At 35.1% G+C, this 18,735-nt stretch overlaps 1 protein-coding gene across 15 annotated transcripts in view; it reads right to left on the reverse strand.

The window, feature by feature from the left end:
* The window catches only part of PTPN13 (protein tyrosine phosphatase non-receptor type 13), a 233,184-nt gene that overhangs the window by 115,769 nt on the left and 98,680 nt on the right, over window positions 1-18,735 (reverse strand). For 11 of the 15 annotated variants that reach the window (XR_009540261.1, XM_060147860.1, XM_060147863.1 and 8 more), the window contains 2 exons: window positions 15,762-15,849; window positions 4,750-5,316 (listed from right to left, as the gene is read on the reverse strand). Coding sequence is in view for 14 of the 15 variants with exons in the window: in XM_060147860.1 (XP_060003843.1) it covers window positions 4,750-5,316; window positions 15,762-15,849 (655 nt within the window). In the remaining variant the exon portion in view is untranslated. The remainder of the gene's footprint in view (window positions 1-4,749; window positions 5,317-15,761; window positions 15,850-18,735) is intronic. The other 4 variants (XM_060147865.1, XM_060147864.1, XM_060147867.1 and 1 more) reach the window with 2 other exon arrangements.

Here is an 18,735-nt window from a genome sequence, read left to right on the forward strand (position 1 = left end):
AAGAATAAAGCAAAAAAAGGGAATGACATCAAATTTTAAAACTAGTTTCCATGAGAGAAAGCTGTTATGTTTCTGCCTGCCCCTCCCTCACTGCTTTATGAATGTAGAAAACTATTAATAATCATCATAATAATCTTATAATGTTTAAACTTCAACTACAATTTATTTCTTGGGATCTTTTTTGTTCCTAACTTTATTTTGTTCCCGAAGAAATTAGAGCACTCAATACCAACCACTGCTTTTTGATAGTTTACTCTCTTATGCCATCAGGTACAGGATAACCATCTTACAGATCCTACTGCAGTAGAGCCCCATCAAAACACTATCCAAAACAAAGCAAAACAAAATCCCACTATCTGCCACAATAGAGGATATGACACAATGGAGCCCCATCTTAACCCATACCCAGTGTGGTTTATTGAACGAAAAACCAAATGAGCCTCTATATCTTGTTTTACTGTATTAAAAATTATATAATTTTACTAGGAAGAGACCTAAGGGGTTTGTTTAGGTGGTTAGTTGAATGTCCAACTTCCCAGGCAGTAAAATATTTTCCCAACAATATATCTGAAATGTTTCTGGTTTCTGCTTGAAATCAGAATGGCAGAATAGAAAAAATCTTATTCTGGGGCTTCAGAGACCTGGATTCTAAATTCAGCTCTGTTATGATTTATGAATTATGTCTTTCCTTTGGCAAACTAGTCTACTCTGGGTCTCTGAAAATGAGATGTTTGATTTAAATGATATCCAAATCCCTTCCAACACCAAACTCCGTGATTTTAAAGTCTGATTTCCCCTGTGCTAGTTGGCTGGTTGATGCTGTCAGCTGAGGAGATGCTATGGAGGTGATTTAGGTACAGGCTCCTTTCAAGAGGATGGGGCCTGGGCTAAGGTAAGGGCTATACATTTGAGGTTGAAGGAGACAACTGTCTTTCCCATTAGTTCAATGAATCTCCTCATGTGCCCCAAAGAACAAACTGCAATTTAGCAATTTCTTTTCTTCTGACTGTTGTATTATCCCAGTGAACACTGTAACACATCCTTTTTTAAAAATTAAGAGGTAACATGTAGTGGGAAATTCTTAGACGGAATGCTGAAATCTCTCATAGAAATCTACAATCTCCCATAACAATGGAAACTTTATCATTAACCAGTTATGTGATCTTGGGTACATTATTAAATCTTCACAAGCCCAAGCACATGTGCTTTAAGACCTCTTCTAATTCTAAAATTACTGATACCCAGTAGCAACTTCCAATTGTAAAGATCACAAAAACTGTACAAAGTATTTTTTTTTTTTTTTTTTGCGGTATGTGGGCCACTGTTGTGGCCTCTCCCTCTGCGGAGCACAGGCTCCGGACGCGCAGGCTCAGCGGCCACGGCTCACAGGCCCAGCTGCTCCGCGGCATGTGGGATCCTCCTGGACCAGGGCACGAACCCGTGTCCCCTGCATAGGCAGGCGGACTCTCAACCACCGCGCCACCAGGGAAGCCCCCAGAGTATTAATATTTTTAAATGCTTTAGTCCACAGAAAAGGGATCTATGAAGCCTACTATTCATAAGAATTAAATGAGATAAATGGGTTTATATTATTTTCCATTCTTTTTCTTCTTTGTATACTAGCTGAAATCTTCATATTGGCAATCTGTACTTTGCTCGGCTAACATAAATTATCTTACCTTTAGAAAAAGACAGCACAGCATAAAACCAGTAAATTATTCAACTAAATAACTAATAAAATTATTGCTTTTGAATTCCAAACCTCAAACATTCCTTTCAAACAATGCTTTTAGTCTAAAGCAAATATAATTTATTACTACTTGCAAGTTACTATATAATAATGGAGTTTATTTAAGGTGCTATATTTCCATAATAAACCAACATTTTCAAGGTGTTCTGTTTTCCTTAACTTGGTTATAAAATATACTCTGGGGGGAAAATGGGTAGGTTCTTTGTGGGAGCAAATGCTTTTGAAAACTCTTCAATACCAAAGAAAGATTTCAGGATAGAAATTGTCCTATATCAAATAATTGAAAGCATATTTATTTTTAAAAAGAAATCTTTTCCTTTTCTTTTGTCTCTTATAATAAACCTAAAATTTCTAAATCTGGAAATTTTTTTTTTGTAACAAGTTACCATTTTGAAAAAATAAGAGTTTACAGAGATTATATATCATCTTTGCAGATATATATATGCATATCTGAAAACAAGTTGGTCTATTTGAGTTTCCATAGTACACTTACACACACATGCATGCACAAGTTTCCCAAGAAGATAAAAGACTTCTATGCAAACTAGGACATAATTTGACTTAATACTCACTTTATAGGAAATCCCCATAAATCACCTATTCAAACAAAACATGTTAAACAGACTATTTATTGTAGCATAATTTAACAAATTAAAAATATTTTCACTAAAGTTTTGATGTTTTACTATTTGACTCTCAACCAAGGTTCAAGGGTAAAAAACACTTTCCTCACTTCACTAATCCAAACTACTATTAATTTACCAAATAGTAAGTCAGATAATCTTTTGAAACGTACACCTGAAAACATTATAAATTAATATTTTAATATTTACATGTTAAGAAAATATACCAGTCAACCTTTTAAATGTTAGAAACAGTCATCTAAACTGGTGTGTATCTTCATTATTTATATTCTGAGACAATCATGGTTTTATCTATTTGAATCATTGAGGGATTTTTTTTTTCCCCACAATGGGCAGAATTTCTTTACATAAATGTCTCCATGAGGGAATGCTCATAAGAATGTCAGGATAAATTATATTCATATGTTAGCAGTTGTGCAACACTAAATAGTCATGAAATACAACTTCTGAAAGGAGAGACTTTAAGCTACAAAGTGACTGCTTTTTGCTGTCACAACTCTAAAAGTTTACTTATCAGAGTTAAACAGTGAAATCATGCATAAAACAAATTTCTAAGTTTTTATTTTCGTTGAAAAATAAAAGTCTTTTTAAGTCTTTGAAAGTTTTTAGATCTAGGTTATATTTGACCATCTCATAATGCTGGCTAATGTTTTTAAAAATGCAATTATATAAAAACCCATAATATTAGTTAAGTGTTCAATAATTTCCTCCATAATTTCAATTTCCCCACTTATTTGCAACTCCTGAATTGAAAAAAAAAGTGCAAAACTTCATTTATGAGAAGTAAAGCACAATGTGGGGTCTATTTTCAGTCCTAGAACTATGCTTAAAACTTAAGTAACAGACCAAACCTTTAGCAGAGTACTGTAAAGGTAACCTATGAATCAAAAATATTCACTAGGACATGATCTTAAAAATGAATATGACCCTTGATTATGTTACTACTCTCACTGAACTAGAAGCACCTTAAAGCTCCCTTTAATCACCTATGTTCCAGCGGTCTAGAAGCGGCAGTTACAAAACTTTAATCTTCAAAAATGTAGAGGATTAGGGACTTCCCTGGTAGTCCAGTGGTAAAGAATCCGCCTTCTAATGCAGGGGACACAGGTTCAACCCCTGGTCAGGGAACTAGGATCCCACATGCCACAGGGCAACTAAGCCCTCGTGCCACAACTACTGAGCTTGCGCGCCTTTACTAGAGAACCCACGTGTGCAGAGCCCGCATACTCTGGAACCTGCGTGCCACAACTACAGAGCCCACGTGCCCCGGAGCCTGCACACCACAACTAGAGAGAAGCCCACGCACCGCAAGGAAAAGCCCGCACACCTCAACGAAGATTCCGCGTGCCGCAACTAAGACCATTTTTGGCTATTTTGCAGCCAAAAATAAATAAAATAAATAAATAAATCTTTTAAAAAATGGAGAGGATTAGATTGAAAATTCTTATTTTGCCCTCTCTTCTACTTATCTATACTAAAAACAGCCTCTATCCATGTCTAGAACATAATTTTGTTCTGTTCAATATATTGTACTTTGTGTGTGAATAGGTACTTTTGAAACAGAGTTTTCCCTTGTAAATAATAAGTGATAATTTATGAAGTTATTTTATGCCCCCATACTAGGATTGTAATAATTTGACTTATTAATCACTTTACATTCACTACCCAATTAATTTATTTGTGTTAAGCCCATTTTACACATAGGGTAACTTAAGACGGAGTGATTAAGCCCAGCTGCTGAACTAAGGATCACATAGCTACTGACTTGGGTAAATAATTCAAGCCTAGGCTGTCTGACTCTAAATCTATAAACCTAAACACTATGATTTTAAAAATGTAGATTTAAAACTTCATTCCAGACCAAAGAAATTATAATCTCCAGGAGTCGTGTCCCAAAATGTGTTTTTTGAAGCTGGTGGTTTGGGAACCACTGTACTGTCACCAGTCTACGCTGCCTCCCTGGGATTGCTGATTTTGATTAACTGCATCTAATTTCCACGAACCAGTCCTTTACAGAAGCCTCCCACAAGATAGTGCATGATAGCCGGTGCTGTGGAGGATTAAAAAGAAGTAGAAAACATGGCTCCTGCCTACCTAAAACACTGAGAGACTTATACAGTGGCTGGACTGGGTGTGTTTAGTAGGGATGACTTTGTGGTAGCACTGTACTTTGATTAGGGTTTTTTGTGGAAGGAAGAACAGAAATTGATAGAGAAGAAAGAGCCTAATTTGGCTACAAAGGTTTGGCAGTGGAAATAAGACTTATGGAATGGTTTACTAACGCTTCTTTATTTCAAAACACAATTTTAAATACTTCAATTCAATTCTCTCTCAAACACACACGAAATTACTAACCTTCTTCATTCATGGCTTCTCTCAGAACCTGAAGTTTCTTTTGTCTTTCTCGGATTCGGTCCAAAGCACTTGATATTGCTGAGGAGGTGGGCAATTCTCGTGTGTGAAACATTGGATCCATTTTCTGAGGGCCAAAGATATCCAAGGCCATGCTTCCATCTGAGTATCTTGCCTCCTTTTTCCTAGGAGTAGTTGAAGTCCGTACTGTTACCGCCTCAGGCAGACAGTGTTGGTGTCTGTCAGTCTCCCCAGAAGAGATGTCTCTGTCACCTGTGCAAAGCAAGTCCATGGATGAAGCCCAAATCTTCTTCTTGGGAAGCGCATCAATGCCAGGGATAGCTTTTTTTTCTGGGCCACTAGTTTTGAACTGGTAAGGGGAGCAAGAATTTTCAGAATCTTCATGTCCAGAGTTATTATCTGATGAAATGTCCTTGAAATAAACTTCTTCATATTGTGTGTCTCTGATGGACAGAAATCCCATAGATTTACTAAGCCCTTTGTTAAGAAAGGTCTGATGAGAGAACGGAGACTTGTATGTGTCTAGTACATCAGAAGTAGAGCTTCTTCCTGGAATGATAAGAATCTATCATGTATGCACAGAATTTTTAGAAAATAACTGGAATGTAACCTTACTATTGACAATGAAAGTGGTGGCAATTTCCTAATTCTCCGAATGGAGGAAGAGAGATGAAATGGGATGGTGATGATGATAAGGGAAGTGGAAAGAGATGTTATGTTTGTATAACTTTTCATAGTTCAATGTTTCTAACCTAATGATATCAATAATATATTGAACTTACTTCTTAAAGTAGCATTATTTTATATTCAAAGGTGAATGATTTGATTTTAAAAAATAGATAAGAGTTTCTGATACTAACCAGTTTGGTAGAATATTAATTATTCATGAAACGATTTGGGGTAATAATAGAATATGTAGTATATTCCTTTAACTTCTAAAGATATAATTCAAATAGGTATTATTTCAATATAAAGCCCTGCCATTTTCTGGTCATTTAAATAAACATGTTCAAAGAAGAAACAAAGAATTCTTGCTATATTCTGGATGGAAAAAAAATTGTAGTATTTGGAATTCTTAAGTATCAAAGTTTTATTATGATTAGATATGTTTTCAGAAAATTTGATTATGTTTGAAATCCACACAATTTGACTGTGTTTAAATTATGTAAGAAACAATTTTTCCACGGCAGACCATCAGGTACTGAAATAGTTTTTCCTCTCGAACACAATGTATCAGTATTTGTCAACTAGAAGAAATTACCCATTCTTATTTATGCTTTAGTCTTTGATGTAGTTAAAACCAGTATGCCATTCTAATTTTTTTAAGGCAGCAGTCTAAATGCATTGAGGTGCAGCAAAAATGTCCAACCAGAAATTTTTTGAATTCATAGATTCAACAACAACAAAAATCACACATATATATGGCTCCACTATTAAAAAGAGAAATGTAGAAAAATATAGTTACTAACCCAATAGCCCATAAACACTGAAGATTTCCTGCGTGACCTTCTGTGATCCCTCTTTGATAACCTATTTGCTATGGTTACAATGTAAAATGATGACTAAAACCTTCCTGATAATAATAAATTGCTTATTGACTCATTTGAAGAAGTCAATTGCTTCTTCAGGGTAACAACTATAAGCTCTAATTCCCTGACCACGAATTTTACCTTAATAATCATAGAAAAGTAAATTAATTTCAGAATGGCAACACATAATTGCTTGAAAATTAGATTCAAATGTTTTCTTGGAACTCATTTTCCCCCTGAACATGGATCCACTCAAGTGCAAATAAGGATAACATCGCCTATTTGGGGGCACATCATCTATAGCAGCGGTCCCCAACCTTTTTGGCACCAGGGACTGGTTTCACGGAAGACAATTTTCCCACATACTGGGGGAGGGGGATGATGGTTCAGGGGGTAATGTGAGTGCTGGGGAGCAAAGGGGAGCGGCACATGAAGCTTTGCTTGCTCGCCCACCACTCACCTCCTGCTGTGCAGCCCAGTACCTAACAGGCCATGGACTGGTACCTGTCTGTGGCCCCAGGGGTTGGGGACCCCGATCTACAGAATACTGGGAAATATACCACACCACATCTAGACACATAGATTGCCACAGACTTTAGATTCTAATATAAAATAATTTTAAACTGATAAATATGTCTATCTTACAGTATTTCAGTGGTGAATTACATTCTTAAACCACATATTGACTCATTAATTTAAAATTGTATTAAATATAAAGAACAAAGATACTCTTAAAATTGATAGAATACAATACATAAAAAATAAGAATTGAAAGGATTTACAGATCATAGAATCACAGATGAACTCAACAATCTGCCTTCTTTTACTATCTTGACTACCAACAAGTAGTCAAAACTTGGAGAAAATCAAACAAGTGGGTATTTTGGCAGCACCATATATTCACGGTCAACCACTTCGGACACTCAACATCATGTACTAAGAGTAAGTTCACTCATTTTCCACAACTGATTCATTTTTCCTCATTCTTCAGATTTCCCACCTTAACTCTCATCTCTCTTTGCCTGATGAGCTGGTCTCATATTCCACCAAGAAAATAGTTGTCAGAAGACAACTCATTTTTCCATGATTAATTCTACATATCCACCCATGTCTGCAATCTTTTCCCTACTGTCTCAAAGGATGAAATTTCTTACCAAAGGCCGATTCCCGATATGTGTTCAATTCCTCCCTCCTCTTAGTTTATCAAAGATTTTATTTCTTTGGTTAATTAACTTCTACCCTCTCTGCTTCCATCTTCATTATCCCCCATTTCTACTGAATCATTCCCATTAGTACACAAAACGTGCTCTAATATCTCTATAACAAAACCAAACTAAACAAAACCTCTCCCCTATTACCACATTTCCCCTCTAGCTACTGCTGTCTCCAATTTCTCACTTCCCATTCATTATTGTACCCACTTTAGTCAACTTCCCATTCCTCTACACCTTGGCAACTCTCATCATGTATCACTGATGATACCCATATTACCAAATCCAATGGACACTTCTGCATCCATTTCTTACCTACCTCTCAGCAACAACTAATACTGATGACAATCCCTTAACGAATCATTTTCCTCTCTGTACAAGCTTGGTTTCTTCCTACTTCTCAGACTGCTCATTCTAAGTCTGCTTTTCCTCCTCTACTGGATATCCAAATGTTGGCTTTCCTCAGATGTCAGTTTTAGAACCTTATCTTTTCACTCTTTCCTTATACTATATTCCTTTTCACTCTTTCCTTTATATTTCACCTATTAACAAGGCTTTAAATATTATCTACATACTGACAACTCCCCAGTTTATTTTCTTGGCACTGATCTCTTCTGGGAGCTCCAGTCTGAAACAACTGGACCTTCTACTAGTATATCTCAGAAGCACCATAAACTGAACATGCTTAAAACTAATCTTTTGCTTCCCATACCCATAGATGTCCATTTACCCTGGTCTTTCCAACCTGAATGAGTGGCACCATTATCCAACTGATGGCTCAAAACAGAAATACGGGCACCCTCCTGAAACCCTTCATCTTCTTAATTCCCCATATCAAACCCATCAGAAAGTGCTGGCTATCTAAATTCTCAAAGATATGTTACTCCGTTATTTCCAATTCCACTGGCATCACCCTATTCCCAATTAACATTATCACTTGACTATATAACTGCAATGGCCTCCCTGCTTCTTTTTTCATCCGACTACCCTCCACCCAGCAGCCAGAACTAACTTTTAAAAACACATTCCATGATGTCACCATCCTGCTTAATAAGTCTCAAAGGCATACTATTGCACTCCAAATAAAATCTAGACTCCTTTTGGGCATGCCACTTGAATCCTTTTTAGTCTCATCTCCACTTTCCTTATTCCATCCAGGCCACAGGTTTTCTCTGTTAAGGTCTCTTAAATGTTAGGACCTTTCTTATGGTTAGTTGTTTCTTATTCTATAGTTTTATTTTAAATATGACTTCTTCAGTGAAGCTGACCATTATTGAAATAGATCACTTTCCAAATGTATCACGAGTCTATTACATTCGTAACGGTATATTATTCTCTTTTAGGTCATTAGTATTTACCAGCTATCTATTACTGGGCCATGGTATCCTAAAAGAGCCATGTCTTCTCACTTGTCATATGAAGCTTAAAACTAATTGCTAATAAGGTGGCTCTTGGACAACTACGGCTTTATAAATGCTAGGTTTTTATTGTCTTTATAAAAATTAATAGATATAAAATATTTCAGTTCACGGTTATTAAAAACTTCAGAAAGTTATTTTAAATTCTGCAGGGTAGAACAAAATTATAATGAAAATAATTCATTTAAAGGTTTATATTAACTTCCTACTCTGTTTCTACAAAATGTGGCTCATTTTGCTTTATATGTTTGGAAATCACATTGTGATAGCTAACTTAACATCTCATGACTATTACTTATAAAGTAATGATTTTGAACCACAATTCTCTTCTAGTAGCCAACAGGACAAAGAAAGGCATGGTGACATAGGAAGAGAAGTGAGAAAGTAAGATGGCGGGGGAGGGAAGGGAGAGGGCAGTGATACTCTTCAGGAAAACAGCAAAAAAACTGTGCAAATGTGAAACAAGGTTCAAAGTGGTACGTATATACTTGTTACAAATGCTCTAAAGTAAAATTGTAAGAGCTATGAGCTACAAAAGCATTAAAGGGAGAAACTGAGTGTGGATGACCTTTTGAAGGAAAAGAAAGGAAGTGGTAGGAAAGAGATGTTTTGAGCTAAGTGGTTTCTCCAGTGGATCTTCTAGCCTAGGACTGCTTTTCTTTGATTTTGGGGAAAAAAAGGAGACATATCTTTAGGTAGAGACACAGAGAGGTGGATTTCAGCTGGTTATAAACATACTATTCTTAAATCATATATTCCTAACTGGCTGGAGTCTCGATGCGTTTTGTCATGTCAATGATGCTCACTATCTTCAACTACACAACAAGATATATAATTGCCTGATTAACACTTCACAGGTGGATAAAATACATATGGCATCATACACAGCAATATAGTATCATGGTTGCTTTGTGCTGCTAAAGCACTAGGGAAAAAATTTCACTAATCTGGGAACTCAAAATTAAAGTTCAAATATAGCATCTGGACATATAAATGAGGAAAAACATGGAATTCTAGGTCCTCTTATTAGATGCTTCAGTCTAGTAAACAAGTGAAAACCATCTACTGTTAATACCAGTGTCACCTCAAATAACTATATTTGAGACTAGACAAAATGCAATTTCTTCAGATGCTTTCCAGATCTTTCCAAACATGTGCCCAGGCTATTATAATTACTTTATTAAACAAGCAAAAAGCAGCACTGAAATCATTAATTAAGTTCACCTAATAGCTATGCTCACTACTCTTTGATCACAGGAAATTAAACTAATGGTATTTCTGAAAGCAATGCCATTGTAGCTACTTTTTAAAAGATTTCAGGTGGAGCTTTCTGTGGTATTTTCCTATCCTGGCAGAGTTAGAAGTTCCTTCATCTAAACTCACAGGGCATGCTGGACCTCTATGAAGACATTCTCTCACTGCATTAAAATTAACCATTTTATTATATATCTGTCATCACTCCTACTCATTTCCTCACCCCCACCCCCAACTGGAACAATAACGTAAGGGATCATGTCTTACTTGTTTTTGTATTTACTGTTCCTGATAAAAGAAATTCCAAAAAAAATGCTTGCAGAATGGACTGGTTATATAACTTTTGAAACCTTTTAAAGTCAATTTAGGTAGCATAATCTACCAGAAAGATTACTGTCAAAAGATGGGGTTTTAACTAGCTTTGTCATTCAATCCCTGAGCTGGGGCAGGCCACTTAATTTGTTTCTCACTTCCTCCATCTACAAAAATGTGGATATAATTTGTTATGTCTTCTTCTTAGAGGTGACAGGATAAACGAACTAACCCATTTGAACTATTATGAGCTCTTCTGAACAAGTAGCAACATAAAGTTCTAAATTTTGTTTCTATTTTATTTTTCTCAGCATATAATTATCTGAGGGAGAATTTAAGTTATTTTGAGAGAAAGTCATAAAACCAGAAATCAAAAGATCTCCTGGTAAAGTTTTAGATTCTATAATTTAAAAAATCAAGTTATTCAGAACAGAACAATTAGTGACTATAGGTAGATTTTTCCACCTTTAAAGATGCTCTGAGTTCGGAAACAGTTTACAGACAACATTAGATTACATACAATTATAAGTATTCAAATTTAAAATGAAACCTCAAACATTTTCTTTCAGAGGGTGCGCAGTTTGCTAAAAAGTAAATGGCAAACAATAAATAAATGTTGAAGAGCTATGAATAAAAGATTTTAAGATCATAAAGAGTATTCATAATATAACATATTCCATTTATTAAATTAAATTGAAAAAATCTTCCTTGTAAAGTACATTGTGTTTTAACTATTTTTGTTATTTATGATGAACATTATCCTTAATGGGATATCATCATTCATCTTTCTCCTCACACTGAGTCTCAAAAAATTCACAGCATCTCTTAGAAGCTAACTTCAAAATGACATTTCAGTATTAAAAGAGGCTCCCCGATTCCCCATCTGTCTTCACAAATGTGTTCAGGTACATAAAAAAAGAAACATGATATTATCAATACGCCCAAGTTCTGAAGCACTATCATGCTGATCTGATCAAGGTGTAGGTTTCCACCTTAAGCTTTCTTGGCAGGAAATGTTTGATTTCTTTCTGCTTAGTGAAGCCTTTTATCAGCATTGACAGTATTATATAACAGAGTGGAGGCACACAGCCCACTAGTTTAGGCCTTAGCTTCTGTAACAGATCTCAGAGGTAAGATGTAAGGAGAGACCTTTTATGGTCATTTACTCATAAATGAAAAATTTTATTGTTAAGTTTTAGTTGAACAATCAGATCACTTAGATACAAGGCATTATGTCTAAAATTGCTTACTTCTTTTAATCTAATTCTGTATCTCACTGCCCATCTTGACATTTTATTTATTGAGAATAGTGGTCAGGAATGTAATAAACTAAGTTATCACTACATAAAGGCTTTAGGTTGGTCTGCATCAAAGAGAATGCCTTACTACTAACGTAATACGACAACGTTGCGTTGCTGCAAGTGACCACTGACAGTTAAGAACTGGCACTGCCCAAAGGTAACACCAGTGTCCTAGAAGAATATTTCTTCTTCATGAGTTAATTTTTTTAATCTTAAGAGTTATATTAATAAGTGTGTGCCACAGACTATTAGTTCCTAATTGCTTCTGTCTGGTAATGTCTGTAATTAGTATACTGTGTGGATTCTGTCCTTGAGATGTGGTTTTACAAATTTATTAAAGATAAATTAAAAGAGACTTTGAGCAGTAATATTTTCCTTACTGCTTAGCAGTAAGCAACGGCTAAGACAGGCTGAGGATCCAAAAGGCTATTGTTTCTTTAAGTATAAGGACCTCTAGTTCTACCCCAACTACAGGAACTAATTTAGGTTTATCCTGAGTGACAAATTGTAATTCCTTACAAATTCTCTTGAGTTTAGATATTGGAGAGATTGTACTCTCCAATAAGAAGATAGGATTATTAGAGAATTAAAATCTATGGACAGTCTATTTACAGATTTCTCTGTTAATTTTCTTAAGTTACTACAGTCACTTCTAGATTATCTGCATTTGGACAGTCTATTAGTCATAAGAATTCTAGAGCACTATTAGACAGTAATACTAAGTTTTAATATTACAAAAACAAAGTCATAAATAAAAGGCATTAATACTTTGGCTTAAAACTTCTGATGCATTTGTTGTTATAATAAAATAGTCTAATAACATGAGCCAAGATGGTGAACTAAACTACCAGTTTATTTTTTACTCTGCACACAACTTAAGGCTTAAAATAGGCTATCTAAAAAATTAAATCATAGTCTCACATATTTCTTTTCAGAACCATTAACATTTTATTACAAATGTATTACTATATCTAATATTTTTATAAAACTTTTTCTCATACTCATTCAATCAACAAACATTCATTTAACACGTACAAAAACTAACATGCTTAATAGTGGATTTTCCCCATCTCTAGCATCTATGTGTCCAGAAAGCTTAATTTTGTATATGGTTTTCACAAATATATGTATATATGTAAATGACAAGTAAATAACCTGCTATTTAAAATATGCTATAGATAAAATGTATAACCAACAAGGAATTACTGTATATCACAGGGAACTCTGCTCAATACTCTGTAATAACCTAAATGGGAAAAGAATTTGAAAAAGAATAGATACATGTGTATGTATTGATATAACTGAATCACTTTGCTGTACACCTGAAACTAACACAACATTGTTAATCAACTATACTCCAATACAAAATGAAAATTAAAAAAATAAAACAAAATAACTTACCAGTAAAAAAAAAAAGTATGTTATAGAGTTGGCATAGATTCATTTCAATCTCTATTGCTACCTCTAAAATGTTACATAACAATTGATGTCTGAAACAATAAGACTCTGAATCATTGAAAGTAATATAATCTAAACTATGTTAACACTTGTGAGTCTTTAAAATTTGATAAACTAAATATGGCGGGGTGATCTTTTTCTGCAGATTCTGTAGATTCATGATGAAGAGGGATAGAATGGGGGGTCTCATATATTTGGGAACATTTTTTATTCTTAGAAAAAACAAACTATCTTTAAAAATTAATAATAATATAACATATTTACTAAATCAACAAGTAACAACCAAGCATACAAACTTCAATTTCATATCCTGGCCACTTAATGACAGCAGGAGATGACAGAAGGGAACTACGAAAAGAGAGAAAGAACAGGAAAGAGAAATAAGGAAGCAAGGAGGAGGGGAGAAAGGGAGATAAGAGGAGAATAAGAAGGGAGGAAGAAATAGAAAGATGATAAATAAGAGAAACAAATCATTTCTTTTAAATCTAACATTTACTTATTAAAGTATTCACTGTGGACCTCCCTGGTGGCGCAGTGGTTAAGAATCTGCCTGCCAATGCAGGGAACATGGGTTCGATCCCTGGTCCGGGAAGATCCTACATGCCGTGGAGCAACTAAGCCCATGTGCCACAACTACTGAGGCTGTGCTCTAGAGCCTGAGTGCTGCAACTACTGAGCCCATGCGCCACAACTACTGAAGCCCTCATGCTCTAGGGCTCACGTGCTGCAACTACTGAGCCTGCGTGCTGCAACTACTGAAGCCCACGCGCCTAGAGCCTGTGCTCCACAACAAGAGAAGCCACGGCAATGAGAAGCCGGAGCCACAACAAAGAGTAGCTCCCACTCTCCGCAACTAGAGAAAGCCTGCACACAGCAACGAAGACCCAACGCAGCCAAAAAAAAAAAAATTCATTGTGTCTCCTTGAACAAGACTCATTCTATTCTAAAACAGGGAACTGATTCAAAATTTGATAGATTAACAAAGTGCTGCTATTCTTAGCACCAAGGTTCGCATGGTATCTTACCTCAAATCCTAGTATTGTTTTAAGATAAAAGAAAACAGATTTTTACCTATGAGAGGAAGGTGTCTATATATATAAGGACGTAAGTATAGTAAGAAAACACAAGGAAGGGTTAAAAATACTTTTTTTTAAATTGCCATCAAAGCACTGTAAAAACTAAGTTAAGCAAAGTCTGCCTTCTTTTCTGACCCATGCATAAACTAATAATATATGTATTAGAAACAGAACTTTATGTAACCGGAAGGAAATTGACTATATTGATGATATGAAAGCTAAGTACCTTTTCAGAAAAACAATCCTTATTCTCAATCAGTAAAAGTACCAAAACAGACACAGAACTAACTGCATTATTACAGAATCACTCCATTAGAAATGATTTCATTGCTTTTCTTTGACTTCTTAAGATAAGCAGTACACTTGCTTAGGGCACATCCTTCCCTCTCAGACATGAGAGTCCTGAATTCTGCAAAACTTTTAGTCCGGATAATCAAATGTCTATATTTAGTTTTCACAATGAGAGTTTCTCATAGGTTTTAAATAAGATAGCTGTGCTCTGATTATCTAATTAAGCAGTTAAACATCTTAACATTTTAATCTGACTATATCAATTAGAATGTTTTATTAGAATATATTTAAGCAATATTTACATTTACTTTAACCCCAGCTTCAAGACTTAAGACAATAAAATATTTCACCCACAAAGTATTTTTGTTAATGTTTAAATTATAATTATCAATATTGCTTGATGAAAAGAGAACAAAGATAATCAACAAAAACAAAAGTTCATTTTATAAATAAGCCAAGCTTGAAACTTACCACTGAAAAATAAACTTTCAGATAAAAATTTAGTTTTTCTACTTCCATTTCTTGTGTTTTGAATTTCTATTCATTTCCTTAAAAAATCAATTTAATAACTATGTAGAACCTATAATTATCTAATGCTACTGGCAAATAGCAAGACCACTCTTCATCAGTCTTTACTTAGTCAGCATCATATAACCTAAGTTAGTATTTGGTAACTCTAAGTCATGAAATTCGTTGGTCATAAAATCAATTTAGTGGGGTGCGATTAGCATTAAAAAAAGAAACAGAATAGAAAATAACAGTATGCAACAAGAATAATGTTGCTTTCTGAAACCTTTGTTTTAGTAGCATTTATGTTCATAAGTATGTGTTTTTTCGTACTTTAAAATGTATTTTTAATACAAAATACCATGATAAAGTAAAAAATGATATTATTGCTACAATAACAATACTGGGAAAGAAATTATTTACCATGGTGTCCTGATTGTATTAACATTTTCTGCATAACTATCATGGATTTATATATTAATACACATAGCATTCCTTATCTGTACGGTGCCTCCACTTTGCACACTTATGATTATGGTCACAATTACCAGATTTCCAAGCTAGGTTAAGTATGATTTTGTAAAGGAAATAATAACTAAGGTGAAAGCCTAAAAGTTTCCTATTAATATACTCTTACCTGTTGGTAATCCTTTTCCTCTCAATCGGTCTCGGATAGTCTGGCTTCGATCAGGCTTTTGCTCACTGTTACGGGAAAGCTGATCCGTCTGTACATAGGTAATCAAAAGTCAAGTTTGACAATAGAATCTCCCTTTTATTTTCATGGTAATTGTCTACAGAATGACACCAGTTAGATAATTTTTGGAGAGGATAACATTTAAGTAAAAACACTCCATGTCTGCTATTGTTAATATATATTCCTTGGATAAGATTTATGTAGCTTAGTTTTGGCCAATTCATCTTCAGGAAATAAAAGCCAAGAAACATCTGTCAAAGACTAATCTGCTAACTAGGGAACAAAATTAGCCAAATTAAAGTAGTTAAAATGACTTCCATTTCAAAACAACACACTTGAAGTATTCTTTTTTTTTCCAAACTGATAACCACTTTCACCTCTCAAGTGTGACTATAATTTTAAAACCATATTAATTCTGATATGATAAAGCTCTCTCCTAATTGCAACTATGCACTGAGGGTGCTGATTTAAATTATTTTCAAAAATAATTTTCTAGATTTTGCCTGCCAGAAATTACATTTGAGAAATATTTTAAACTAAATAGACATATTGAGGGATGACAAATTTAAATCAATGCTCTTTTGAGACACTTTAGAACAAAATGTTTAAGTAGTCTTAAACTTTAATAACTTCAACCGAGGGCACTTGTTTAACATAAAGCACATCAAATTCCACATTACAAGGGGTGAAATGTTAGAATACTGAGTTTATTCAGCTGATCAATTAGCGGAGAAACTTCAAGAAATAAATGTAAGGAGAGAGAATGGTGAAGAGAAATTACTTAACTCTGGCACCAAGAACATGCACACTTATCTGTTTACACACACACACACACATTTTAATATTCCTCCATGAGTGATACTTATTTAAGTATGCATTAAAAATCCATTTAAGGTAGTATTCGAGGTATTATGCTTCCTACCTATAAGAAGACTTAAATGGAACTATTTCTGAAATGATGTTATCATTTAAATTATATAAATAATACTGGTCCACACTGCACTATATTGGCAGTAACTGAAGAGATAAAATCCTGTATCATCTTTGTGAATTCCTGCATTGACACTACTATTAATAATAGTTGTCATTTACTGAGCAATTACTATAAAGCAGGCACTACCTTAAGGGCTTTACAATACTTCATGTTAATTATCTAAAAACCTCATGTGGTACATATTATTATTATCTTCATATTACAATAAAGGGAGAAATAGCAAGGAAAAATTCTAAGGACCTTGAAGCAGCTCATCAACATTGAAATAATTATTTGCAAAACTGTTCAGTAATATGGGTGGATGGTATGTACCATTATTCCTATTTTACAGGTAAGTAAAATTGAGGTCAAACATGCTATATAAATCAGTGGAAAAACCAGGACAACTAAGCTGGACTACTGACTTTTACTCTATGCTAATTAATTTTAAGTAAGTAAGTAAGAATTATAGTCACTTGTAGTGAATTTCACACTGAGTGAAAGACTAACTCGTTCTATCAGCGACTGGAGGCAATGACAGCTTCCAAGGAGCATAATGGCTGACAGCTAATGGCTTTGGGGTCAGAGAGATCCAGATTCCAATTGTGTCTCTGTCATTTACCATGTGTGTGGCCATGGGCAAGTTATTTAATCTATTTGAGCCCCAGTGTCATTATCTCTAAAATGAGGATGAAATTATCTCTTGTAACCTGGGGTTGTGATGAATAAATGTGAAAAAGCACATAAGTCATTCAGCACAGTGCCTGGCACAAAGTAAACACTTAAAAAATGGTAGCTGTGGGCTTCCCTGGTGGCGCAGTGGTTGAGAGTCCGCCTGCCGATGCAGGGGATGCAGGTTTGTGCCCCAGTCGGGGAAGATCCCACATGCTGCGGAGCGGCTGGGCCCGTGAGCCATGGTTGCTGAGCCTGCGCGTTGGGAGCCTGACAGGAGAGGCCACAACAGTGACAGGCCCACGTACCGCAAAAAAAAAAAAAAAAAAAAAAAAAAAAAGGTAGCTGTGAGAGTTACTTCTGCCCAGTGATGTCCAGGAGACTGGCAAGAGCAATGGATGAGGGGAGTGTTATTATTTCTACTTAGAAAGGCAGGCTCTCTACATGCTGATTCCAGCTGACCTTTCTATTCTTCTCTCCCACTAAACAACCCCACAGCACACCCCATATCAGACTTATTACTGTTCCTCAAACATCCTGCTCTTTCCCATCTCACAGCATTTGTCCAAGTTTACTTCCCTCTGCCTGGATTACCCTTTCTATCTAGTCTACAGGATCTAGCTCAAAGTGCTATCTTTCAACCCAGTCATTACTTGTATCCTTTCCCCTCAAAATCTCATAGCTTTTAAATCCCTGGCTGATTAATAGGAAACATGCCCATAAAGTGAAGAAGTTAGTACAGATCAACGTTCCTCAGAGCGAGTTTTTACAGAATATCAGTATTATGAGAAGATCTGTGAAAAAAGGCCAATATAAGTTTGGGAAATGTTTCACCTGTGTGCCTATCCCTCTTGAGGGTTAGTAATACAACTTAGTGTATTAAAGGCTCTGGGAAGTTCTATGGTGAAAATATACTTAATTTTCCTAAAATAGTTTTTCCTCAACTTTATTTGACCATAGAGAAAATTTTTTAAACAAAAATATATTTCAAAATATCTGGGAAACTTTGGTCTGAATAGAAGATCAAAGTTTTAGTAGCTTTATCTTTGTTCCAAAAAAAAAAAAATCACATACAGGAATATAAACAAATAAATCAGCTCTAGTTAAGGAGGGGAAATAAACAGCCGAGAACTCTCTTCACTTAGCCTCTACTACCTCCCCTCCTCTGACTACAGAATCGCAAAGGCTCCTTGGGGTACAGTTTACAAACCATCTGCCTAGAAGACTTTATGAGCCTGTTTCTTATCAACTGGCAAAGCATGTGGAATTTGG

Source organism: Lagenorhynchus albirostris, chromosome 4 (genome assembly GCF_949774975.1).
Source record: "Lagenorhynchus albirostris chromosome 4, mLagAlb1.1, whole genome shotgun sequence".
Lineage (NCBI taxonomy): Eukaryota > Metazoa > Chordata > Mammalia > Artiodactyla > Delphinidae > Lagenorhynchus > Lagenorhynchus albirostris.